Raw genomic sequence first — 26,301 nt, forward strand, 5'->3', positions numbered from 1 at the left:
ATCCGTAGCTTTCACTGCATGTGCATATCTACGGTGTACATCTGCATATATGACCTTTCATACGAGTCTCCGCTAAACCCGACTCCCGTAGCCTAAAGGTCTCAAGGCATACGGAGGGGCACGGGAGTGTTTTAATCAGCCTTTTCTTTTGCAGACATGAGCAACACTGCACAGTTCTCCCGATTCATCTCCTCTGCTGCCGTGAAGACCCCAAGCTCAATCCGGTCTGATAAATGCCATTATTCCTGACAGACGAGCATATCCCTGGAGATTAACTTTAGGAATTATGGGACTTGGAGTGGTTATCTGTTTTGCCACGACCTCCGTGAGTGTCGCTGAAATAGGCAGCATCTGAGGGGAAATTAAAATAGCAAAGTAAATTATCCATGAAAACATGCTTTACACCGATCCAGTGATAAGCAGGAGATTGGTCTATTAATAAACACGCTGGTTGTGCTCCTTACATCACTGTAATATTGCTGACTGGGTTTTCAGTAAGGAATAGTATGGAATTACATGGTGAAGATGGGGGATACCAATTATTATTAATCATAATAATAATAATAATAATAATAATAATAATAATATAAATAATGCAGAATGTGCTATTCTTGCTGGGCATTTAATGAATCTCATGTTAGCCCTTCCCCCTCTCCATTTTGAAATGGAGTGAAAGCTGTGTGAAACTAAATTAAATGTGCAATTAAATGTTATTTGATCTTTAGGAAAGCATGCATTCCTCCTCTCAAATGGTATTGCTGACGTGTGAGCAGATTGCTGTCCTGCAGCTGGAGCCCCAGTTTATGGGGAGCACAGACACCAATAGCAGTGATATTAAAGTGCTTTAGCATCTCCTATCAGCATGGTTCCCTTCATTGGAGAATTAGGTTTTTAAGGAGGGTTGTTCGTTACTTCTGCTCTCTGGAGTGTGACCGTGTTCCTTCAATACAACTGATGCTATATTTTTGACTACATCAGAGCACATATTTAATTAAATTCACGCTAACGGGCTCACATTTAGTATAAACCCTGCTTCCCAATCAGAAGAGCAGGGAATCCAGGTCTGGGAAGATCAGATTCACCGACAGAGTGGATTTAAGTACCCCTGCTCACACCCCAGCATCCACACTCCACTCCCGTACACGGCTCCTGTCAGATGGGCTTCCCGCCAGGCTCGGATGTAGGTTATTTCCCCCGCAGTGACCCAGAACTGCACAGTTGCGCCCAGTGTTTCTGGAGCAGTTATAGAACAAGCTGCACAAGCTCCGGCTGTGCAATTATCCAGAAGGTGTTCCTCCTCTGGCTAGAGCAGTCTGTTGATTTTCCCGTTTGTTGATTTTGGGTTTTTACGTTGCGTGTTAACCACTTTTCCCCCCGTGTCCTCTTGCTGTGTGCAGAAGTGCCGTCTCACCGGGCCCCACAATGTGTATGTTTTGTTTGTCTCGGTGGAATGAGGAACAATGTGCAATCCATTCCAAGACAGTGTTGTTCTCTGCTTGTGATGGTGGCATTTATGTCCTGTCACTCTGTCTTAATGCGGAGGCAATTTTCTGGGATCTGTGGGCTGTGTGTTCCATATGTTTCCAAAATGGGAAATAACTACTTTTTATTAGCAATCCGTACATTTTTGTCTTCTATCTGCATTCAGTTAAACGCCTCTCTGAAAGCCAGTCTTCGAAGCCTATTATTTGCGTTATATTTTACGAAGCCCACATATTTGTACAATCTTTTCATCAAGTCAGCATCCAAACAATGAAAGACAAGCTGTTCGAATGATCAGAGGACAGATGCCTATCACTTTTCTCCCACTTCCTCCCCATTGACAAGCTTCTTGACTGTAACACGAGTGCCATTTTCCAGCGCCGTGTCACAGCACTATCAGCCACAGCCAGCGTTTTACTCTGAATGGATTTGTTAGTCAGAGAACAATGATCATAGTAATGATGACTTCATCTCAATCTCACTCAATTGAAATGCAAGAGACTTTTCCTTTTTTTTCTGAGCCAAACAAAAGTTTTGCGAATGGGGGCGCGTTTCTTTAGAACGAGCAAAAGAGAAGAGGATGATTTTGATGTGTTTTCTTCACTCGACATGGTGACAGACATTCTCTGAGGAAGGAGAGCCCCCTCACTGCCATTATGCTCTGTGTAAGAGGGGACTAGTGCCACCTCCTTTGCAGTGACTGAACTAAAAAAGCCTCTATTTAGGCTCTGGAGGAGGTGTCTAATTATGGGTGCATGTTTTGAACAGAGCCATGTGGTCGTCTTGACCAATGCAGCGGGCCTCCTCTCACCTTAGACTATTCAACTATTTCCCGAAAGGCAAGGCAATTGTTGTGAAAGAGAAAGAGAGAGACAGGGAATGGAGTGGGGACTGAGGACTGGGGGGAGGAGGTGTGTGTGTGCAAAATGCACTCCTCTGGGATTAAAATCAAGAAGAGACGAAAGTGGTTATTGGCTGCCAAAAGTAATTAACCTTTCTTCCCATAAAGTAATCTGATTATATCCCCACATGATACTGCGCTGATGCTCCTAATCAGATCCTATCCTCTGGGAGTCCCGGGGGAGCGGGTCTGTGAATGGAGAAGCCATCCGCTAGGAAAACAAGTGTCTCTCTCTCTCCCTCTCTGTAGCACTTACACCCCAGAGCTGGCTTCTACACAGTACCCTTGTCCTTTCTGCCTTCTCCCTTCACCACAATCTCTAGTCTCCTGCCCTACGATCATAGCCCATGGACCGATGTGGTTAATGTCGGTTCACTTTTTTTCTCCCCAGTATAGATTTCAGATTAATCCAAAGAGGATGCATGTCAAAAAAGCCACATGTTAAATTCTACATGCACACTCAAACACAGTGGTATTGCATTCTGAGATGTCTGTGTAATCACTTACTGTGTTGTTAAAGGCAAGGATTAAAGAACGTTCTTGTGTTATTTATATAGACTAATTTGCTGCAGGGGCCAGTCAGATTATGGATGGTAATAATAGTGTATTATATGTATTTATATATAGCCTATATCGATCCACTGCTGGATAAAGGCCTCCTCAAGATGTTTCCACTTGTTTCAAACTACAGCTTCTCTTTTCCATGCCTGCAAATCATATTATTTCATCTTCCCATCGTTTATGTGGTCATCTTCTAGGTCTTTTTTCATCTCTTGGTATCCATTCAATAGCTTCCTTTGTCCATCTTTGATCCGTTTTTCTTGAAAACAGACAGACAGACCGACAGACTTCTGCTCAGTCCCAGTCTAACCTAGTCTAGCCATTTCCAGAGCCCAACCCACAGGACTGCGTCTCAGGTCTTCTCTTGTTTATCCAGCATCATCAATTTTCAATGGGAGAAACAAACCAATCAATTATGCATGAGCATCTCAGGGTACAAAGCACGCCCAGCTGCCTTTCATTTTCCAATCTACCTGGGGGCTCACTTAGTCACTCTGCTTGCATACTCCTAAGACCCGGTGCTTTCCATGGTAGCTTTTCCAACCCACTGGCATTAGTTATACTCTTTAGACAAAGGCCATGGCTGCCTAATCCTGATCCTTTTCTTTCCTGTGTTGAGGACTTCAGAGATCAAGGCCAATCTAAGTGATCTGGGTCTCGTCTCGGCAGAAAGCGGTATTGGGGCGTTATGGACTTTGCTGTGCCTTTGTGACTTACTGTACTTCATAGTGCTTTACCGTGGTATTCTATACCTTTTATTGGGATGAACCATTAGGGGGTGTAATATATTTAAAGCTCCCTTGAAGTGTCTATATTTAAAATTACAAGGATGCACGTAGCCAGAGCCAGTGTTTCTCCTCTGGCCTGCCCAAGGAGCGGGTCTCAGGGCTGTGGGCTGTGAAGCTGTCTGCCACAACTCAGAGCTGCAGGGGAGGAAAGTGTGTGCGCAAGCGGGGTTACAGCACGGCACCGAGTCGCCAACACACTTCCCCTGCACAGGGTTTGGGTTTAAGTGAGAGAGATCGTGATGGGCTCTCTAATCTGCTCAGCATGAAGATGATTCAAACCCTGGAGAATATTATTATTATTGTTATTATTAATAAACGTGGTTTGTCTGTTTTTTGTTGCTTTCAGTGCTTGTTTCTTGGTTACACTCCTGGTCTGGGAAGGGAATGGGAGAGATTCCTGTCCAGGGCTGCAGTCTAGTGAAGTTTATCGATTTCTTCTCTAATTTAATGTCAGTTTATGTCCCCTACATTTGCACACACACACACACACATACATTTGCACACTCCTGCCTTTTGCTAATGTCACCCGATGTCACAGGAACACACACTCACTCATTCGCACTTTCGCACAGCCGCCTCTCCTTTGCCTGCTAATGGTGTCACCCTGACAAATACAAGTGCACACACCTCCCCTATACCTTGTCTTGTTAATGCCAGCTTGTGTCACAGTTCACACTAACACAGATGCTTGCCCTTTGATATGACTTCTCAGTGTTAATTTGTGCTACTCAAGATCACCACCCCCAACACACACATACACACCTTGTTCTTGTCACTTGACATTTCACAGTATAGATAGTGTTACTATAGCAATTTATATTGTTCTTCTCATCCTTCTACTTCCCCTCCTTTAACATTACCTTCTTTTCATTTTCTTTTCTTCTCCTTCACCTTCTCTGAGATTCTATTAATAATATACAATGCATACATCTTTTTTAGAAACTTGTTGAAATTGTATTACAAATTAAAACTGAAATAGCTTGCTTGGATAAGTGTCAACCCTCCTTGTAATAGCAATCCTAAATCAGCTCAGGTGTAATCAATAGCCATCACACACTAAGTTAAGTGGCCTCCTCCTGTGTTTAATTGTAGTGATTCACATGATTTTAGGATATTCAATAGTACGTGTAGGTTCCCTCTGTTGGGTAGAGCATTTCAAAACAATGACTCAATCATAAGCACCCAAGGAACTTTCAAAATAACTCCGGGACAAAGTTTTTCAAAGGCACAGATCATGGGATGGTTATTAATAAAATATCCGAGGCCTTGAATATCCCTTGGAGCACAGTCAAGACGTTTATTAAGAAGTGGGAGGTGTAAGGCACCACCAAGACCCTGCCTAGATCAGGCCGTCCCTCCACACTGGCACCAGCAATTAAATGCATTCAACTCTGAGGCCCGGACAACAAAATGTGAAAGAAGTTCAAGGAGATGTAGACTTTCTAGGCACTGTACTTTCATAATAGATATCCTTACGTTCACTCTTGCATCATTTGTCTTTTTAAAGATTTGCCAAAGCTGTCTGATGATTAACTACAAACAAAACATATATAAATAGTCCTTGAGCGGCTAATTTCAGAATCGCACTTTCATTCAGCGTGTAGTCAACGCATAGTACTGTTGGAGAAGGTATATTTTTAGGATGTCAGTGTGGTAACTTATGCAATATATATTTATGCATGATGGCCGTTATCCAAGACAGGGGGAGGATAAACCACAGAAAGAGATGCTTACCTTCAGAGTTGTACAGTTAATGTATGAATCAATGAACAGAGTGGCCATGATTATGTTTTATCCTCTCTAGGCTAGCTTGTCTAACATTTCTCATCAGGGTAATATCTAAACAGAAATGGGGAATAGTGTTTGATCATCATTGTTCCTACAATATTTGATTTTCTTACTGGGTTAGACACCAGCTGCTTCAGAAGTGGGAAATATTGTTTGAGTGCTCCAGTTGAGTTGACTGAGCTCAGGGGAAGCCCTCCCTTTGTGTCACACTGTGGTTTGATGGTCTCTTAGGCGAGGATGACTTGCCTTTTCCATCATCTCAGTGTCCAGTTGACTGTAGCCTGAACTGCTTAACAACAGCTGAGTGATTCTGTCAGCTACTATAAATCATTTTTAGTCAGCGAGGGAAAATGTACTTTTGATAAAGATGTCGTGTTGATTATGCGGCTCTTCCGCTGCTGTCCGCAGTGTGTGAGTTGACCCAGACGGGAGAGAGCATGCCGTGCATCAGAACGCTCAAGGAACGAGAAGCCGTGATATTCTTGGCTGTGTGTCAAGCTCTGGGTCGCTTCTGATTGTCTGTCCTGCAATTTCTTGAACGTTTTAGACCCCAAAAACATACTGGCATTTCCTTCGGGATTGATTGTTTTTTTCCATTTTACAAAATCTGCAATTCTTCAGGCAGGTGGCCCCACGGGTAAAGCAAGTTTTCTCTGGGCTAGGCCTGGCTGTGTGGTGTCGGGGATCGTGATCAAGAGGTATAAGAGGGAGCCATGGCTGAGAAATATCAGCAATAGGGAAGGCAAAATGGTGGTACATGTTAACATACATCAGACATGCCTGCAAACATACATACACATGAACATGCATGCATGCATACATATCTTATGGTTTCCCCCAGTCATTTAGAACAACATGGTGCTACATCAGCTAGTGAGTGGAAACACCCAGGTCTCCAAAACCAAACATATTTCTGATTTGAATTTTATTCAGACACCCAGAGGAACCATATGCAGCCACCTAGTTACTCTAAACTACATCAGATCTACTCCCTACAGAAACATTGTCACTGTATACAATATAAACAGTAAATCTAATGAGATGGTGGCAGAAGATGGAGACAGTGCCTCTGTGTCATGGTTGCAGTCCTTGTGGAGATCCCTGTCATAAGTGCAGACACAATAAGGACAAGGTCACTCAGTGTCTTCAGCAGGATTCAGGGCTGATTGTGTTTCAGTGACATAAACCCTTGTCAACAGACTTGTCCTTAGATGAAGACCACAGTCCCAGACCTTCACCTCCCTTCCCCCCCTCTTGGGATCACATGGGCCGTTGCTGTGCTGATTGTAGCTTCTTTTGCAGCTTCCTGCCTGACGAGACACAGAGAGAGACCTCGGGATGTCTTACGGATCCATCGATGGGGGGGCTTTCGGCAGTCGGAACCCTTTTGGAGGGCCGTCCAGGCAGGGCTACCAGCCAGTAGGTAAAGTTGATTTCTTTCTTTCTCTTCGTTTCTGATTAGGCCGAACAAAGAGAGAAACTGAGCTCAGTGCTGCCATTGCTTATGAAAGTTAACAGCACATTTGCACAGACATGTTGCAGTTATTCCCACTTTATTTTCCATGTTCAAAGCATCCATACATTTTGTTTTACATCCCTGATTTGTATTACTATGATTTCACTTTGGTTTCCTGCATTTAACTGTGATTTTATCATTGTGTACAACAGTAACATTTTAAAATGGATCCACATTGGGGCTCTAATATATTTAATATCTGTGGAAGGGTCCATAATTAAACATGCAAGAGAATGTCTGCAAGTTAAAATTAATTAGTGAAGTTAAATAGCAGAGGGATTTCTGAAAATGAGGGAGACAATCTCAGATGATAGTTTTGTTCTCTGCTTTCATATAGGCAGGACTAAAGAGCTATAACTGACAGTGGCCATGTCATTTCTCTGTGGTACTAATTAAAGATTGTTTTGTTTCCCAATGTTTTTATAAATTTGCTTGAATGGAAATATCCTGCAGACAGTGACTGTTAACCACCCCCAAAACCATCTGGCATCATTATCTGATATCTCTGCTTCCAAATTCTGGTTTTCTCAAACCGTTTGCAGTGCATTAATACTGTTTCCTCATTTAGATTTTTCTTAAAAGCAAAGTTATATATATACATACACATTGCACAAACATGCTTTCAGCACCATGGCCAGCTCCTGGAGAGGACGTGCCTGGTAATAATAATAATAATAATAATGTAATTTTATGTATGTGCTAATATACTCAACAATTATTAACAGTGTGACATTAATTTTTATTTGCTTAAAAAAAAAAGAAATATATATATATATATTTTTATTTGCTTAAAAAAAAAGAAATATATATATATATATATATATATATATATATATATATATATATATATATATATATATATATATATATATATATATATATATATTTCTTTTTTTTTAAGCAAATAAAAATTAATGTCACACTGTTAATAATTGTTGAGTATATTAGCACATACATAAAATTACATTATTATTATTATTATTAATAATAATAATAATAATACCAGGCACATCCTCTCCAGGAGCTGGCCATGGTGCTGAAAGCATGTTTGTGTAATGTGTTCAATAGCAGTACAGTGTTCATGTGTGTGCGATGTGGGCTCAATGGCAGTTGGAGTGGTGGAACCAGCCTGCCTGGAATGGGGAGATTCCCTACAGCTGCTCTCCTTTTGGCAGAACTTCCATAGTCATGTATGACTCGTGTAGCAGATGTGTTATTGTCTTACAACCATGTGCGGTGGCGGTGTGATGATCAGCTCTTCTCTCATGTTTTCTCCTTCATCGGGTGCCAAATTTCATATGCATTGACCACACTGATGAAATGTGTCTCTGGTCTCTGTAATCTACCCTCCCTCATGTATGCTCATGCGTGTTCACTCCCCTGTAATGAACTGGAAGTCAAGTACGGTATTTTAAACACTATACTGACACACAGAATATGCATTTTCTCAAGCAAGATTATGCCATTGGAGATGTATTAGCTGGCCAGTGAATCATCACCATCTCTGGCCTTTGATGGGGTCATTTCAGGTTTCTGTGGAAGATTTTTTAATTAGGACAATTTGAGTGAAGAAATGTTCTGTCTCTGCAGAAGTACAGACTGTATCATCTACCCTGATGTTTTAAAAGATTAAATTGTCTGCTGCCTAAGTCACTTTACTTATAACTGAATATTCCCCATCTGGAAGCATCTCCTGCTTCTGTAAGTGAAGAGTTTGGTGTAAGACCCACTGTGCTTTTAATAAACAAGTGTTTGAAGTTATTTTATGTCACTGAATATCCCCAGAAACTTGCCTGTCTGCAGAGTAACACACTGGGCTTTCTGTCAGCGTGTCTTTGGAGTAGCTCACTGTGATTTCTGACAGTCTAACAGGAATAGTTATCTAAATATTGCATGTGTTTTTTTGTTTTTTGTTTTTTTACAGATTACAGATTAATTATTATTGAAAGGTTCTGAAAATAGTCTTTACCATCAGAGATAAAAGCTGCCACAAAAATAATGTTCAGCTATTTAAACCGGTGCTTTGATCACTAAAACCTGGGCACCTCTTCAGCAGTGATCAAGAGGAGGTACGATCACAGTCTGTCAAATGTAGTTTGTTTCAAGTCTTTTGTACACTATGAAGTTTAGTTCTTGTTTGATCAAAGACCTGGTTAAATTCCCTAATAGAGTAATTTGCAGTTCTAATCTCTGTCTATCCCTCTCTCTCTCTTTCTTTCAAGATGGATACAGTATATATATACATACACACATACAGAGAGCGAGAGAGACAGAGATCTCTTAATACAGATCTTAGTTTTGGGTGGTTTAGAGCCACAGTTATATAATTTTACCTATTTTTATTATTAATTTAACTGTAAGCTTGATAACCACTTAAAGAACAACTTGTTTTACTTTTATTTTCCAAGGAACTACATTATTTTAATATAGGCTAGTTCATGGGGGGCGATAAATAAAAATGTTGACCTCCCTGCTAGTCGCAAAGTACAAATCTGTACCCTATTGTGGTTTAATTTTTTGGTAGGAGCCACTTTATAATATGTATGAATCAAAATGTGATAGGGTACATCTTCGTAATTTATGATTCCCAGCCCTAGGTGTGAATTGTTTGAAATAAAGTTTTTGAGAAGGAGAAACAGTTCTCAACAAGTGAATACGCAGATATGTGATTTCTATGATGTGATCAAACTTCCTGCTTCCAAATTACAAAACAAATCTCAATCGCATAACATTTGCAGAGAAGTGATTTATCTCTCCGCCTGTTCTGTTGGGAATAAGGTGATCATCCTTTTGATTCGATAATTATCCAGCCGATCTGAGGCAGCTGTAAACTCTACATCCGCAGCCTAAACATTCACCTGTTCTTGACACACGACTGCAAACTTGCAAAACAGAGCGAACGGCCATCTGATTGAAAGCCCCTGGGTTCAGCCACACTCTCTCTGTTTATCCATCAAAGCCACGATTACAGCGGCTTCAGACTGAGCACACACCGGCTTCTGTGCCAACGCTTTACAGAAAGCCTTCCCCAGCTCTTTCAACCCGCAGCCACGTTTTTTGGCCCACACTGCATGTGGAGCTAAAGGGAAACCATGATTGTTCTTCACATTTTTCTTTTAATCTCTTCTCTTTCAGTCTTCCTACCCGTCTGTCTTTCCCACGAGATAATCAGGGGAGATTCAGCAGCAGGATCACAGGAAACAGAAACGACCTGCTGCTGGTGTTTCAGTTCCTGGGAAGTTTTAAGCTTGTGGGATCTGTAGAAAGACTCTAAACCTTGAGGCCAACTGGTCCTTCGTCCAAATATTTCTCTCTTAGGGTTAAGACTAAATTAAAACATTGACCTACCCGCATATCACATAGTACTCATGTGTACCCTATCGTGGTTCAATTTATTTGTTAGAAAACACATTATACTGTTTATTCATCAAAACAAGTACAACTTCTTAATTTGCGATTCGCGGGTGGGTCAGAGTCTTGATTTGGTCTCGCCCTCTGTGTTTCCAGATATGGATCTTGATCAGATGGCCTCGTGGCGTGTGTGTGTGTGCAGATTTGAGAGTGGGAAGGGAGAGGGTGAGGGGGTGGCTTTGTTTAATCTGCTCGGCACGCTGCGGAATTCAAAGATCAAATCCATGACTTCATCACAGCCGCCTGTAATTAAATAGATAAGCAATAATACAATATTTTAAAACACGTTTTTTGAAATCTCTATTCAAAGCTGTTTAAAATGTGTTTTTGCCCAACGCAGGGCTTGGGCTGATTCATTCATAACTTCATGCACAAAGCCTTATTATATTGCAAAGCTTAGCCTGTATTAGAATACTGTATTCAGTGTTTTCCCTTTTCTTTACAAATACATGTTTTGTACATTTATTATTATTATTATTATTATTAATCCTGTTGGGTCAAAATCTAATTATTAATCAGGTGTAGGCATAATGTTGGGAATATAAAATCGAATACAAAACACTTTCATTGGATGCTTTTTGCACAGTGCTCAACTATTAATTTGAGTCCACAACCTGTGTATATTATATGTTTTCACATGTTTGCAACATAATTAGAACACAATATACATGTATTATAAATATGTGAGGTGAGCACATGAACAGTGACCAAACTTCGGTGCCAGCTTCAAAATACAGCATTGTCATTCTACTTTACCTGGCTGCCCCATCTTCCTGACACACATCTACTTATTCATCTTTTAAGAAGAGTTGCCGGAGTTCACTGCATGCACAGTTTGAGTATTATTATTAGATTATTATTATTATTATTATTATTATTATTATTATTATTATTATTATTATTATTATTATTATTATTATTTTTCTTTCCTTCTTTTCCCTCCCCTCCCATTCCTGCCTTCACTGTCAGCCTTGCCAGTCTCTGACAGGCCTGTTTGCCTCTTCCTGCTCCATGTTGTCTTGTCTCGTCTCTCCTCCCTAACTTGTCAAGGTCACATTTACTTAATGCAGTCTCCCTGTAGTTGTCTACCAGATTTTCCCAGATGTTTTCTATAACAGTGTCGAAATAAATAAAAAAAACATGATTATATACTGTATAAGATACTTTCCATAAAAGAAGAGAAAAGTACGTCCCTGCAAAGCTTCTCACTCCTCCCACACGTTGCTGAGAGTCTGTCCTCGTGACGCTGCCACACAGCCTGCTGACGAGTGCCACCCATTCCCCGGGCTGCCATCTGACTGGCAGGCTGCTGGGCAGAGGGCCGAGAGAGAGGCACAGCTAGGTACCCACGGCCGCTCTCCACGCGAGGGACCCACAGGGCAGCACCCCGCCTCTCCACTCGTGACTCGGGCACTCGCCCTCTCACACACTCCTCATCCGTGCGGTCCACTGGCCTTCGCACTGCCGAGGGTGGGGAGAGAGCATAGGGATGTTATGGCAGGAGGTTGCCCTTTCTTGGCACCAACACAATCTCGGCAAGACTGGCAGGAAGGCGGGCTGCTAATGCAGTGGGTGGCAGGAGATGATGACGCGAGGGTGAAGCTTCATCTCCGTCTCCCTGAGGTTTCGTCTCGGATGAAATCTCTGACAATCCGAGTGAATGAGCATTTTGTTTGGTCTTGCTCACGATAGATTGAAAACTTCCTGATCCCGTGGCTTCTCTGGAGGAGCTATTTCAAGTTCATTGTGTTTAGTGATGTTTAGCGAACACTGCTAACTTTCCTGGGTCCCCCGCAGCTTCCTCCAAGACCAAGCATTAATTGTACAGGCACTCTGCTGAAGCAAAGCCAGAGGCTCGGAGGGGCAGCCTGTCTGAGTAAAACCAAGGCACTGTCAGACAGGAAAACTCCAGAGAGATAATGGACAAGAGCTCAAGTCATCTTGGGCATAGGCTCTGGAAAATACGAGACACAGTGCTGAAATCTGCAGAGGCCACTGGGCATTACTGTGGAGAGGCATGATGCCAGTGCTTCAGGATGTGTTATTTTTTAGTGTTTGTGGGCTCTGTTGTCCATTTAGATTTAGTAATTATGAACTCTGCCCCTGCAATACAGCCCCCTAGCCACACCACTTTGGGCTCTGCTGGTTCATTAGTTCTGTTTAACACATCATTAATCAGGGCTCTTTTTCCCCAGGACCTTCTTCAGCTAGTTCTGAGATATTTGTATCCACCAGGCATTCGTATTGTGTGTATTGGTGGTTTCTAGACAAATTCATCCTAATGGTATGAAATGAAGTTTCCTCACAGCCCGCTCTAGGCACAACCCAGTATTGTGATAATCTCTGGACTGTCTTTATTCTCACATGGCTCCCTCTTTGAGCTTGGCCTCTTCCCTCCTGTTTAGCAACTTCAGTACATCCTTATCCACAGCTCTTGTTGGCCCATTGTTATTGATTACTGCCCAAGGACACTGTGGGTTTTGACAGTCTCCTTATCTCTACACCCATTATATGAGCTTGTAAAAGATGTGTCCATACATTCATCTTACGTGTGATGAGATATATTTGAGTGATTGCTATTTATTACATTCTCTGGCCTTTGAGTAATCAGCCTGTAGGATATTTTAGATGGTTTGTTCTTGCCTCGGACACTTTGCTTAGCTATCATTTCTTTGTGTATTGATTGTGGTCTTCATATCACCATGTGGAGTATTGACTTGTTCGTAATAGAATACCAGATAAAATAATGGGAATGCAAAAATACTGGACAGTTTAGGGGTAGTATTAGACTTGGCACATATTGTTTATTATAGATACTTGGGCTGGGATTGAATCAAAAGTTTGACCCACCCGCTAATAGAAAACTACAATACAGTACTCCGTGGCAGCTTAATTTCTACTCATCAATGTCATTCCTCCTAATGTAAGCAAATATATACACATACGAATATGTTAGTATACATGCTAAGACACCTTGTCTACATTACTTCATTCTTTCACACTCTGATAAACATAGACTTCAGGAAAAAAGCAACACACTGACTACAGTTGGTATAGGACTGTGATTGACCTGCTTCACATATCTGTGTGTCTCCAGACTTTTTGTGCTTGTTGCATCTCTCTATCAAGCGTACTTCAGACACTGTTCTTGTGTGAGCTCCACATTGCCAGAAATACACCTTAAAGCTAAATTAGATTTAAAAGTGGGATTTAGTTATTGCTATTTTTGTGAACGTGGCAATAAAGGAACAGCATGTTGGAGCTGTTAGTCGAGAGGGAGGGCCAGGCTGGCGTCCAAATTGCTTTGCAATTTACTTTTTAATTTAAAAATAGGGCAACTACCATAGGAACAGTATCATAGTATTAGCCCCCGTACTTCATAAATAAACCACTTCCTTAGTTGTATTTCAGGAAGATGTCTGTGTGGCCCTTGCACTGACTGCCAAGATGTAGATCTCATAACAAAAGTAAGTCTGGTACTATTGTACATTTCATTTTCACAATGAGAGACTGACACTGTAACATGCAGTGCCCAGGGAAATCAGATCCTTTCACTGGAGCTGGGGTTGCAGAGTTTCTCACAGCTATGCAAGGTGCTGCAATGCTTCCTGCCCCTCTCCTGTGACCTGGGGACGGGGCTGAGGCAGCAGACAGTGAGGGGCAGCGCGGGCAGACAGGAGCTGTGAGAGTCGGGGAGTCTGATCCGACACTGGCAGCTCTCCCTGCTTATGTAAATGCTTTTGCATAAATCTACCCTGCTGGCAGAGAATGAAGTTGCATTGCTTTAGGATTATTTCCAAACCTGTCATTATTTCACTTCATTTTTCATCTTCTGTTTTTCCTCCCTGAGACAGACTCTCGTGGACACGGGTCCCCGATTAGAGAAAGCAGGCTTCAGCGCCGGAGACAGAATTAGCGAGAGCGTCTCAAAACAGGGTGACACACTGCATAAACTCAACAGTTGGTGAACGCCTGTGTTTCATAACGAAATAAGTCCTCTAATGCCTTCTGTGCCTGTCTCCTTCGGGTGGCTTTTCTTCTTAATTTTTTACTGCAAAGACTTCTGTCTGCTTCTGCGAGACGTTTTATTTGTTTTGTTCGGCAGACGTGGAGCTGTGTGGTCAAGGATAATAGTTAAAAGTTAGATTTTTCTCCACATAGAGAAGTACTTCACTCTAACTTTTAACTGCAAAAATTACATGTGACGCAGTGTTATTCCCAGGAATGATCCAACCAACACGTGTGCAGCCTAATTTTATAGGAGCTCATATAACATTTTCAGTACCTAGGACAGGGAAGCCTAGCTGTCAGAAAACAAGTCTTGAATTATCTTCAGTGCAACACATAACCTGTACTGTACAACAAGCTTCCCACATGGAAACCTCTTAAACTGCTCATCAATACATTCACTTCTTTAGATATATACTTTATAAAGCTGTGATTCTTCTAATCATTAATATTGTAAGCCAATTTCGTGTTATTGTGGGGTGGTAAAAGGAAACACTTTCAAGAAAAAGAAAAACCCAGTCTGTTACTGAACTCTCTGTGCTGTAAGGAATGGGTGTTATCACCGGCGACAGCTTTTCATTCCAATCGCACATTTTAGACTGTACAATTTCTGTGATAAATTAATGTGGTGATGAGTCTTCCCTGTGAAACCCATCAGTCAGGGCCTGTTTTAAAGCACATTCATCACCCGCCCAGAACCTTACAGTGCCGAGAACAAGTCAGACAAAAAGTATTTACTGTTTGAATGATTTATATTGTTTTCATTTGTCGTCTTGTCCTCCCTGTGTATACATAGCACTACCAAGGCTCTTCCTATCAAATGCACCTACATCAGAAGTAGTTTTCCCCCAATTTAATGTTGTTATAATATCAAAACATCAATATGCGGTTTCATTTCATGCTGTAATTAATCCCTGTATCGGTGGTTTATTAGACCTGAAATGATGAAAGGCTAGAAAACAAACAAACAAGAACAACAACAACAAAAACATTTTTGCAGCACATATTTCACTGTGAGATTGAACATTTAATTTAAAACTATCAAACTGAAAGCTATGCTGGGGGCTGTTTTGAAGTTTATTTCTTTCATTTGGTTCCTCAGGCCTACTCCCTGATTTACATGCAGTTATCTGAAAATGATTTTAATGACAACACACAAGAGCTTCTCTGTGAGCTCTCTCTCTCTTCAACCACATAACCTTTTTTTGGGATTTCCACCATCAACAATGGGATGAAAAAAAACATCAATACACCACCCTGTAACAAACCACTTTGAAATACCATCCTCTCTCTCCTGTTTTCTTGCTCACTGATTACTATAATTTGGGTTCCTGGTCTTAAACAATAGGCAGAGGCCGCTGCTCTTTTTCTGTCTGTGGGCTGTGAAATGTGCCTCTGTACCGCAGCAGATGAGACTGCAGCACATTCCATTTGTGTCCCCGGGTGCGTGTGTCCCTGCTGATCTGGAAAAGCTCCTCTGGTTTGATGTGGTCGACGCCTTTCATGATTTTGAAGACTTGAATCAAGTCCCTACGTATTCTCCTCTGTTCCAGGGAGAAAAAGGTGTCAGAAAAGAGGAGAGCAGTAACAGAACTGGACCTGCTGAGTGGAGAGAATGGGTTTGGAAGGGCCATGACATTCTTTCTCCTCTATCATTCATCACCCTACTTCCTCATCCCGTAAAACACAAACCCAATGACATGGCTGGTAATTTCTGGCATTTCACAGATTAATGAGACAAAGATACTCACATACTTTTAAATCGGTGTGACGTTGATGCTATGTGTTTGTGTTCCATCAGATATAAGAGTAATATAAACTAGATGGTCTTTCCACAGGAACTTTGTCAGAGAGTAAGTAAAGGGCTTTGTGTTTTACCACCTCGGTATCCCTTGTGTGTAATGCACACTCTTGTCATGCTTCTAAAAGCTCTAGCCGTGCAAGGTGCTGCTGTTCACTCCTAGAGAGGTGTACCTCAGACTCCCAGGAGGTCTCGTCCTCTTAATGGAGTGTGAGCTATTGGATTCTTTGTTCCTCTACATCACTGATATTAGTTTGTTCTGTCTGCTTCACTTCCTGTATTACTCTTCTCTTTATCGCTCCATCTGCACCGCTTCTTAATGAAGAGCTGTGCATCCGGTTGGGTTATGCTCTCTGCCCCCCCGTTGTCAGTCAATGCCTGGGATTTATTCAGTTGCAGTGCACGCCATTACCCCCACTGCTCTCATCTCATGCACACGCACTGGGTATGTGTCTGATACACGTGTGTGTGTGTGTGTTGTCTTTGGGTTGAGATTGTGTGAGAACATTTTCCTGAAATGTGTGAAATACAAATCATTATAGTCTCACCTTTGTTTAATGGCAAAGTGAGACAGGCCAGTAGATATGTCTCTCACAGCTGATGTTTATTGAGGTAGAGCTATAATATTTTGTTTCTCAGCTCACTTCTGGTACTTGCTTGGGTTGAGTGAAGGGGTGTTAGAACATAAGAACATAAGAAAGTTTATAAACGAGAGGAGGCCATTCAACTCATTGTGCTCATTTGGTGTCCATTAATAACTTAGTGATCCAAGGATCCTATCCAGTCTATTTTTAAATTTTCCCAAATTTTCAGCTTCAGCCACATCGTTGGGGAGTTTGTTCAGATTGTGACGCCTCTCTGTGTGAAGAAGTGTCTCCTGTTTTCTGTCTTGAATGCCTTGAAGCCCAATTTCCATTTGTGTTCCCTGGTGCGTGTGTCCCTGCTGATCTGGAAAAGCTCCTCTGGATTGATGTGGTCGATGCCTTTCATGATTTTGAAGACATGGATCAAGTCCCCTCGTAGTCTCCTCTGTTCCTGGGTGAAAAGGTTCAGTTCCTCAGTCTCTCAGTAGGACATTCCCTTCAGACCTGGAATAAGTCTGGTTACTCTCCTCTGAACTGCCTCTAGAGCAGCGATATCTTTCTTGAAATGTGGAGCCCAGAACTGCACACAGTATCCAGATGAGCTCTAACTAGTGCATTGTACAGTCTGAACATCACTGCCCTTATTCTCAATTCTACACTTTTGACAATATACCCTAACATCCTGTGGGCTTTTTTTATTGCTTCCCCACAATTGTTTGGATGGAGAAAGTGAGGAGTCCACATAGACTCCTAGGTCTTTCTCATATGTTACTTCATCTAGTTCTATTCCTCCCATATTGTAATTATAGTGGAATTTTTTGTTACCTGCATGTAATACCTTGCACTTGTCCACATTGAGTTTCATCTGCCAGGTGTCGGCCCACAACTGAATATTATCTAAGTCCCTTTGAAAAGCCTGTGCTGCCAAGGTTGTATCTGCTGAGGCACATATTTTAGTAGCATCTGCACTTTTGCTAAGTTTGCTAACTATCCCAGAGCCCAGATCATTAATATAGATTAGAAAAAGCACAGGCCCTAGTACTGATCCCTGTGTAACTCCACTAACAACCTCACTCCAGTTAGAAGCAACTGAGACTGATTGGTCTGTAATTTCCTGGCTCAGTTTTGTCCCCTTTCTTGTGGATTGGTATGACATTTGCTGTCTTCCAGTCAATTGGCACATCCCCTGTTCTAAGTGTCATTTGGAATATTTGAGTTAGCGGCCTATAAATAATTTCCCTCATTTCTTTAAGTACTGTTGGAAATATACAATCTGGCCCAGGTGATTTGTTTGTTTTTATAAATTTTGAAGTAAATGCTGAGTGTGAAATCATTGGCTCAGTGCTCTGTGAATCTGGGTTGCTCAAGATCATATTGGAAAAGGCTTGAAGGAGCAGGTCTGGGTTGTCCCCCATCAGATGTACATGAGGAGATGGAGGTACAAACCACATCCTACTGTTTCCCCTGAACAGCTCTCTCTCTCTCTCTCCCTTGCTCTCCCCAGTCTCTGTGGATAAAATATGTGCTGCACACATGGGTGCCTGCATCGGTGTATTAAAAATGCAAATATTCAAATAACCTTTAAGGCCTGATTTTCCCTCTAGACAAACTATGTGCAAACTGCTCGTCTAATTGATGTACTTTAGAGTGGGCAGTGTGCTCATAGTTTGTCCACAGGGAAAATAAGACCATGGTACAAGTATCTAGTGAGTGATTCATTCTGGTTATTGCAATGCTGTTCCCTTCCCAGTTTGATGAGAGAAGTCTTTCTGGGAGATGATTTGGTCTGTGAGTGATGTTGGTCCCATGTTTTAACTGCTGACATATATATATATCAAGATATCTTGCAGTAAAACTGGTCTGCTGTTTTAATTTTAAATATATCTAAATTTTCCTGGGGATTCATTTAGCGCACCTCCAGCCTTCAGTGAATTGCATGTTTTCACACTAAAGATCGGGTCTGTAGTTCAGCACCAGAGCGTTCCGTATTGTGATTTTTTAAAGGTGGGTTCATTTTTTCCTTATAAGGCTATGCACCTTTTAAACAAAATGTGGTAAAGTGTCGTTACATTAAAAAAAAATATATGAAGGGTTTACAGGTACATTTCTTGCTTGCCTGAATTCTGAATAGACTTCGCCCATTACCAGAATTGTGGCCCAGTCTGTGGAGTGTATGGGCTCTCTTTGATAGGTCTGCCTGCTCCACCAGCTTCTGTATCTCTCTGTTATCACCAGCACTCGGTCCAAGGGAAGCTGGGGGGTGCTGGATTAGAAAATGAAAGGGAATGATTTATTTAAAAGCTTACTGCACCATTAAACTTGCTTGTGTGAAAATGTTAAGAGGTATTTGGTTAAGATATAGAAACCTGGAAGAACCTTCAAATACTTTGCAGGATTTTACTGAATGATGAGATAAACTAGGTCTGAATTGAGGATAGCTGCCAGTGGTTCAGAGAAAGAGAGAGAGAGTGAGAGAGAGATGGGGGAGAAAGAGATTGGGGGCAGATGGAGAGAGGTAAAGTGAGTTTGTCAGTATGTTGATTATATTAAATGTGCAGTGATAAACAGGTTTGATCTGGAGAGCTGAGACTTTATTACATGTAGCAGCAGTTTGAGGGGAGTCTGATGTCTGTTCCCCACTGGTTCACCACTTCTCAGGAGGGTAGAGGTAGACGATGTAGAGTTATACAACAGAGATCTGCACCTCTTTGGTTAAGAAGTATAAATATTAAAGAATTCAATATGTGTTTTTTTTCCACTACACTTAAAAGCTTTTCTCTCAAATCGCCTTTATTGGCACCAGAGCTATTAACACAATTGAACTCTTGAAGTAAATTGCGCTTTATCACAGCAAGCTGTGTACTTTTATTGCAAATGCTGAAATCCTTTTTGAAACAAAATAGGTCAGCAAAGGACGCTGACTTTGAAGTGAATTAATCTCTCAAGGCAGCCCTACTAAGAGCACATTTTTAGTGTTTCTCATGCAAGGAACTCCTATATTTATAATATATTTTACTTTTAAGACACTTGTATAACTTAAAGATAAATGTGCATGTCAGCAAAGCAGTGCATTTGACTAAAAAATAACTTTATTGCCATAACCCCAACCCTAGCCAGCACCAACATCTCAAGGTAAACCTGATCGGCCACTTTTCCTGATTTAGTTTAGCTTGAAAACATACAGCCCTAGAACTTAAGGAAGCCTAGGTTTCTGGGGTTATCTAACGCTAGCCCTAGCTATGTTTCCCCATCCCAAACTGGACATTTGTATGTATATTTTGGATTCCTGCTTGATGGACTATTATCTGTTTGCTGTTTCAGCCACCCAGGTGAGTCCCTCAGAGCTCCAGGATGTCTTCCAGGAGACGTCCTCCAACATCTTCCAGATCAATGCGAACGGTGAGCTTAAATACTCTTCAGTTTTAGATCCGCTGAGCTTCCATGCTCGAAACAAAACATTGGGTTACCTATCACACGCAACAGACGTTTGTGTCTCTCAATCTCTCTCACGGTCTCTGTCTCCCTATCACACAGTCGTGATGCTGGAGAAGAGCCTGCAGTCACTGGGGACATCCCGAGACACGGAGGAGCTGCGTCAGAGCCTGTGAGTGGGCGGCCCGGCACCCTGACCCGCACGCAGTCACTCACCCCTGCCCACACCAATACACTATCAATATCCACCAAGGCGTCAGTGCATTCCTTGAGTTCGGAAGCTATTGGACAGACATACTCTGCCAAGCATACGATGTGTTGCTCTTCTCCTTATCCCACACAGTTTAAAATGATTTTTTTCTGAAAATAAATGCCTGGTGTAGGTATAACTCCAGCACTTCCTGAGAACCCTGACCTGGAACCATGTCTTAGTGCAGTTATAGATATCTTTGAATGTTTCTTTTCTTTCTTCTGCTTTTTTTTTTGTAGCTCATATAGATTTTTTTTTTGAACCGCTAGCATTACCCAATTCAGACCTTATGATAAAGTGGACAATTTGAAATAATTGCTGCTGTTTAAAATGCATTACCTTCCCCATGTCCACTGGCATGCCATCAATTCTGTTAGACATTTTTCAATAGCCGAGCAAAAACTACTGGCATTCTGACATTGGCTGACTTTCTTTTGTGCTCATCAGTATAAATTCTACACCAAACTGAACTTTTAATGATGAGAAAATAGTATTCAGCACATCAGAGCTTCATGATTTTTTAAAAACTATGATTACAATTTTTTATTTACATACCAATGCCGTTTTATCCTCAGTGCATTCTGAGTGTTGAAAGATTAGCCTCCACGACATGACTTGTCAATTTGTTCCCTGCTTTTGAAACCATTTTCTGGTAACAGGATCTACACCTATCTCTCAACACTTTCCCCATGTTTGAATTCCCTGCATGTTGCCGTTTTGTGCTTTCAGTGCACCCAGTGGTCTGATGTTTTTCGTGGCTCTAACATATCCGTTATGGGTCAATTTTTAAATCACAGTATTGACTAATCCCGGCATTCATCTTCAAGTTTTACCCTTAGTCTTGTCGAGGTTGTTACTTTGAGAAGACCTTCAGTCTGTCACTTTAAGAACCTGGTATTGTGTCAGGCTTTAGCCCTCATAGCCAGTGTTGCTGAGCCCTCTCCTTCAGACAATAGACCCAGGATTATGATTGTCAACAATGCCGGCGCTGATCCTATGCCACTTCAGGTAAGAGCGAAAGTGGGCAGTGCATTCAGAAATAAACAATACATGCAAAACAACTTTCCTCTCTCTCTCTTCCTGATAACCGGCAACATCCTCTCTCACTGTGTGTTTTGCCTGCTCAGCTCTCAGTAGTATAACTTTTTTCCCCCCATTACTATTATTTTTTATTGTTACTTCTCGGGCGTTTTACAATGCAAGCCACTTTGTTTTTATTGCTTGACCTTGTAGCAACAGCTCCCCTGTGCCAATCTCTTAGCTCACACCTCCACTCAATAAATACCAGCGGACAAGCTACCAGAGCCCGGGATTGCTCTCCTGATTCTATTATGCCTCCACAGAGCCCTACATGGCTAGGGGTCACAACTCTGATGCTTTCCCAAATGTTCCGGTGTCATTTAAAGGCTTATGCGGCGCTGCTTAGTGCTGCGAATGACAGAGAGGTGTGTGGTGGCAGTCTCATAGGTCGATGTTGGTTCTTGCAGTCTGATGATTTGGTGCAATAGTGTTATGCTGATGGAAAACAAGAAAAATAAAAGTTACTGCAAAACCGTCCCACGAATGTGAGTGTGTCTGAGTTCAGGGGAGACAAGCCATACATTCGGTGAGTTTTTGGGAGGCCAGTGCTTTCACTGTGTCTCCTTTAAAACCTGATTAAATTCCTTTCTGCAATTTTCTGAAACTGAACAGCCGTTCTGACATTCGTCCAAATTACACTTACTGGAAATTACCTCACGTCAGTCATGGAAACGCACGCCATGAATTATAAGTGGATTAATGAAACACCCAGAGTCCCTTATATATCTTCTCTGTATCTCTCGGATTCTCTCGCCTTGTCACACGTGGACTTTTTATGACAGATGAAAATAAAATCTTTATAAGAACATAATTAAAAAGAAAAGAAAAAGAAAACTGCTTGTAGTTCTGTAAACGGACTCGGAATAGTTTTCAGTTGGAGTCTTTGGCTAGTTTTACCACAGCTGTGAGACCATTTCCTTTTCAGTTATTAAAGTGGAGCAGTGCGGCCCTGCTGGGGACAGGTGTGTTCAGTTATTGTCCTAATGTACCTTAGTTTAGTATCCAGGTGTGTCTTACAGGGTTTTTCGACACTTGATTGTAATTCTTGTTGCACAGCAGATGACAAAATCTTTGTACAGCTTCTGTGTTACATACTTGAAGAATATCTCCATGAAACCATGTTGAGTGATTTTCCTGGACAGCAGAAATACAAGGTGTTTCCGTCTATTCTGACAGGCTCACACTGCAGCCAAAGTTGGAAACGCCATTCAACTCCAGTCAGACTCATATTTCTGTGACTCGTCAAATGATGACTCGACTCAAGTCCCTGCAAGAAAAGACTACGCTTGACTCGTCCTTGTGCAAAACTTGTTACTTTATTTGAGTCACAGTCTTTATAATACAATCGATGACACAAGTGTTTCATTTTCAATAAGCCCAGCCTCTCCATAACACACACTCATGTTGTGGATTTGTGTGTAAACAGGTTCATTGTTAAGCAAGCTGTTACATCACACACCTTAATAAAACTGCAAATGTTGGTGCGTTTTACTGATAATTTCCTTCCACACATATTTTGCATATTTTTGGAATGGAGATCTTAATTTAGAAAAATCATGGATGAAAAGTCAAAAACACCTGCAGTAGTTAAATTCCCTTTTATAAACAATAGAGCAGATGGAGAGAAAACCAGTAGATACTTATAAGATATTTTTCAAAGTATAAGACATGACTGCATAAATCAATAACAGTCTCCTTATCTTACAAGATTAGACCATAGTTCATATTCAATTTAGTAAATTCAATCCATACCTCAACCAGTAACCAAATAAAACCATCATTTGTGTTGTTTAAGCCTGTTAAACCGCATATTTAACCAATAAATACAGCACTATTCGTGGCACTTAACGTCCAGGTTGTGGAGAAATTAAACACAAGGCAGAAAACTATTACTATTATTATTAATCTATTACTTATTTATTACCTGAACATTGTTTTCAGTCAAACTGTTAGAACTAATGACTCGAAATGACTTGAACCAGATAGGTGACTTGACACGACTCGAGTCATTACTGCCCTGTGACTCGACCCGACTCCAGTCCCGATTTCAGATATTACACCATAGACTTGACCTTTTCGAAAGACATGTTCTCATGCTCTCCCTCTGTGTCTTTCAGGCAAAGGGTCGGTACTTGAGTACAGGGTAAAAATAGGTGCAGTATTTTTCACAACGCAAACCTCGCTGTGCAGCAGCACTGCATTAACAAATTCAAGTGCTCTTGTGCTCCAAGAAGAAATTAAATTAATCAATACTTCAGACAGTTCAGTGAAACTGCAAATGTTACATGGACGTCTAAGGGACAAACTGCATCTGATGTTTAGGGCATTTGTCATCTAGTAATGGACAGTCATAGAGACACAACAGTTGACAATTGATTGTATGGTGGATAACCTATGTGCTTATACCTCCACTGCCATCTCAAACAGAGAAGGTCCTACACTGAACCTTACACACATCTTTTCCATCGTACTCTATTAAATGGTAAATGAGTTGAGGCAGTACATTTGGACTTTAGCAGCTCTAGGGTCATGGAGTGGTGGTGCATTGAATGAAGCACCCTTTGTATCAGTGTGAATTAAGGCACTACTTGATGAATACTAAGCTAATCCTGCCAGTGTACTGAAACCAGCAAGCTGCCCGGAAGAAAAAATATATACATAAAACACAGCAATCAGTCTGTTGGTTCACAACAGCAGGGACACGACCCAAAGAGGACAAGCACGGGGACACCGTAACTAGCATGTGCTCCACCAGGCACTTGCTGACTTTGTTTTGAAGCATACTTGAGGCACTGCATGATCACCTTAATTATAGGACTTTGGGGTTCCAACATTTCTTTTCTGATCAGCTGTTGTCCCTTTATGTGAGCCAATCCACGCTCTGAATGAATCTCATAAAGAGCTGTTAATGCCCACACAAGGTTGAGTCTGATTACCTGCAGGTCTCGATTCAGTCGCTGATTATGCTCTATTGCCGCTTTTATCATTCAAACACAAGAGTTAACCAATCGCATTAATCACTCACCTCACCCCTGCTGATCCCGTTTTACTGGGCATTGTGTTCCCGCTCTTTGCCTGATTTAGCTTCCAAAGTGTCAGTTTTGTCACTGTGCATTTTTCTTGACTGCAAATGAAGCAGATTTGTTCTGGTAACTGGAATGTAGATATGGCTTAATGGAAATTGATTAGCATTTAAAGGCAAGTAGTGAACAAAATCCCCGGAAACTGATCACACTACTTACAGATGCATAACATTGTGGTAATAGATAGAATGGATGTTTTAACTGTGCGCATCTTTTCATTTTACTGTGGATGGACTCAGGTGGCTTCACAGTGTTTCAAAATTAAGAAAATGACTATTGTTTGGAGATATATTATTGAATAAAGCAGTAAGTTGGTTCCGTGATAACTGGTCAATTAATCCAGAATCATAATTGAAAAAAGTAAGAGTCTTCAGCTGTCACAAAAGCAAACAAACACTCGGAAAAAAAAAGCTGAAAATGTAGACAGATTTTTGTGGATCGGAGGCATGGCCTACTCACCTATTGTGTAATCCAAATGAGTTAAGACAAGACGAGACATGACTCTCTAATGTCATTGAAGCCTACTGACTAATAAAAATAGAGGTGGACTTATGAATAACATAAGCTAAAAATAACTAACAGTACTCGCTTAAGTCTGGCATGAATTAAAGGACTCGCTCTAATTAAAGCATGCATTCTCATGTCCCTGTCAGCGCTTGCAGTAATGGGAGCATAAGAGGTTCTAGAAGTATTAATGTCCTAAACATGTTCTGAGGACACTTTTATACAAACTGTAAAAATAGCTCATTCAGTCATGCGTTCATGCAGTGCTCCTTGTTCAACTCGTTCAACCAGATTTTGTTTTCAGTCAAGCTGACTTGTTTCGCGTGTTTCAAAATCTGTGCATTTCATTAATGGGAGCGATGTAGAGAAGGGAGGGTAAGGTATTTAAGAAGCATCCTTTGCATTTATTAACGTCCTCGACCGCTGGAGTTTTAAATTATTTACTTGTCTTCATTCCCAGCGTGCCAATGTGTGGTTTCATATTTTTTGGAATGTCAAAAAAGTTTTATTTTAAGAAGGCCATGAGCCGTATTAAAACTTCAAACTAAGAACTGTTTTACACAGACTAGTATTTCTTGTCTGTCTTGAAACAGTTGGCTGAATTTAGCTTTGCAATGAAAGTGATTGAGATCAATATAGTCTATAAAGAGCATCTTTTACTAATTGTATGTTTCATGATGCCAGTGTATCTTGATGAAGAATAAAGTACAGATAATTTCAGACAGATTGTGTCAGTCCTCCGTTGTCTTTCTTTTCTCTCAGTCGAGTGCAGGATTATCATTAAAGCTACACTTGACATGCAGGGAGGTTTTAGTGGAGGGTTTCATGACTTCTCCCTTGGACAGAAGGAGACAACATGGCTTACCAAGTTTTATGAATTCATATAACACAGGAACACGACCCAATCTTTACACTGGGCTGACTTCCTGTGGGTTCACATTTTAATGGCCTGTTATACTCTCATTGTATTTCACTCAGACCGAGACTTTGTAATTAGACAAAGATGGAGACAAGGTAATTAAATAACACAGGAGGATCCTTCTTAGCTCTTAAAGGTTGTCAAAGTGAAGTATGTCCTTGCTTCCTGAGTGCCTGCTCACACGCGGTGATTG

At 41.2% G+C, this 26,301-nt stretch overlaps 1 protein-coding gene across 1 annotated transcript in view; it reads left to right on the forward strand.

Annotated features, from left to right (window-relative positions):
* Positions 1-26,301, forward strand: part of tsnare1 (T-SNARE Domain Containing 1) — a 148,788-nt gene that overhangs the window by 18,940 nt on the left and 103,547 nt on the right. Inside the window, exons 2-4 of the mRNA XM_066691190.1 lie at positions 6,823-6,943; positions 20,162-20,239; positions 20,375-20,444. Of these exons, the coding sequence (XP_066547287.1) occupies positions 6,859-6,943; positions 20,162-20,239; positions 20,375-20,444 (233 nt within the window). The 5' untranslated portion in view covers positions 6,823-6,858. The remainder of the gene's footprint in view (positions 1-6,822; positions 6,944-20,161; positions 20,240-20,374; positions 20,445-26,301) is intronic.

The sequence above is a fragment of the Amia ocellicauda genome, chromosome 18 (assembly GCF_036373705.1).
Source record: "Amia ocellicauda isolate fAmiCal2 chromosome 18, fAmiCal2.hap1, whole genome shotgun sequence".
In the NCBI taxonomy this organism is placed as follows: Eukaryota; Metazoa; Chordata; class Actinopteri; order Amiiformes; family Amiidae; genus Amia; species Amia ocellicauda.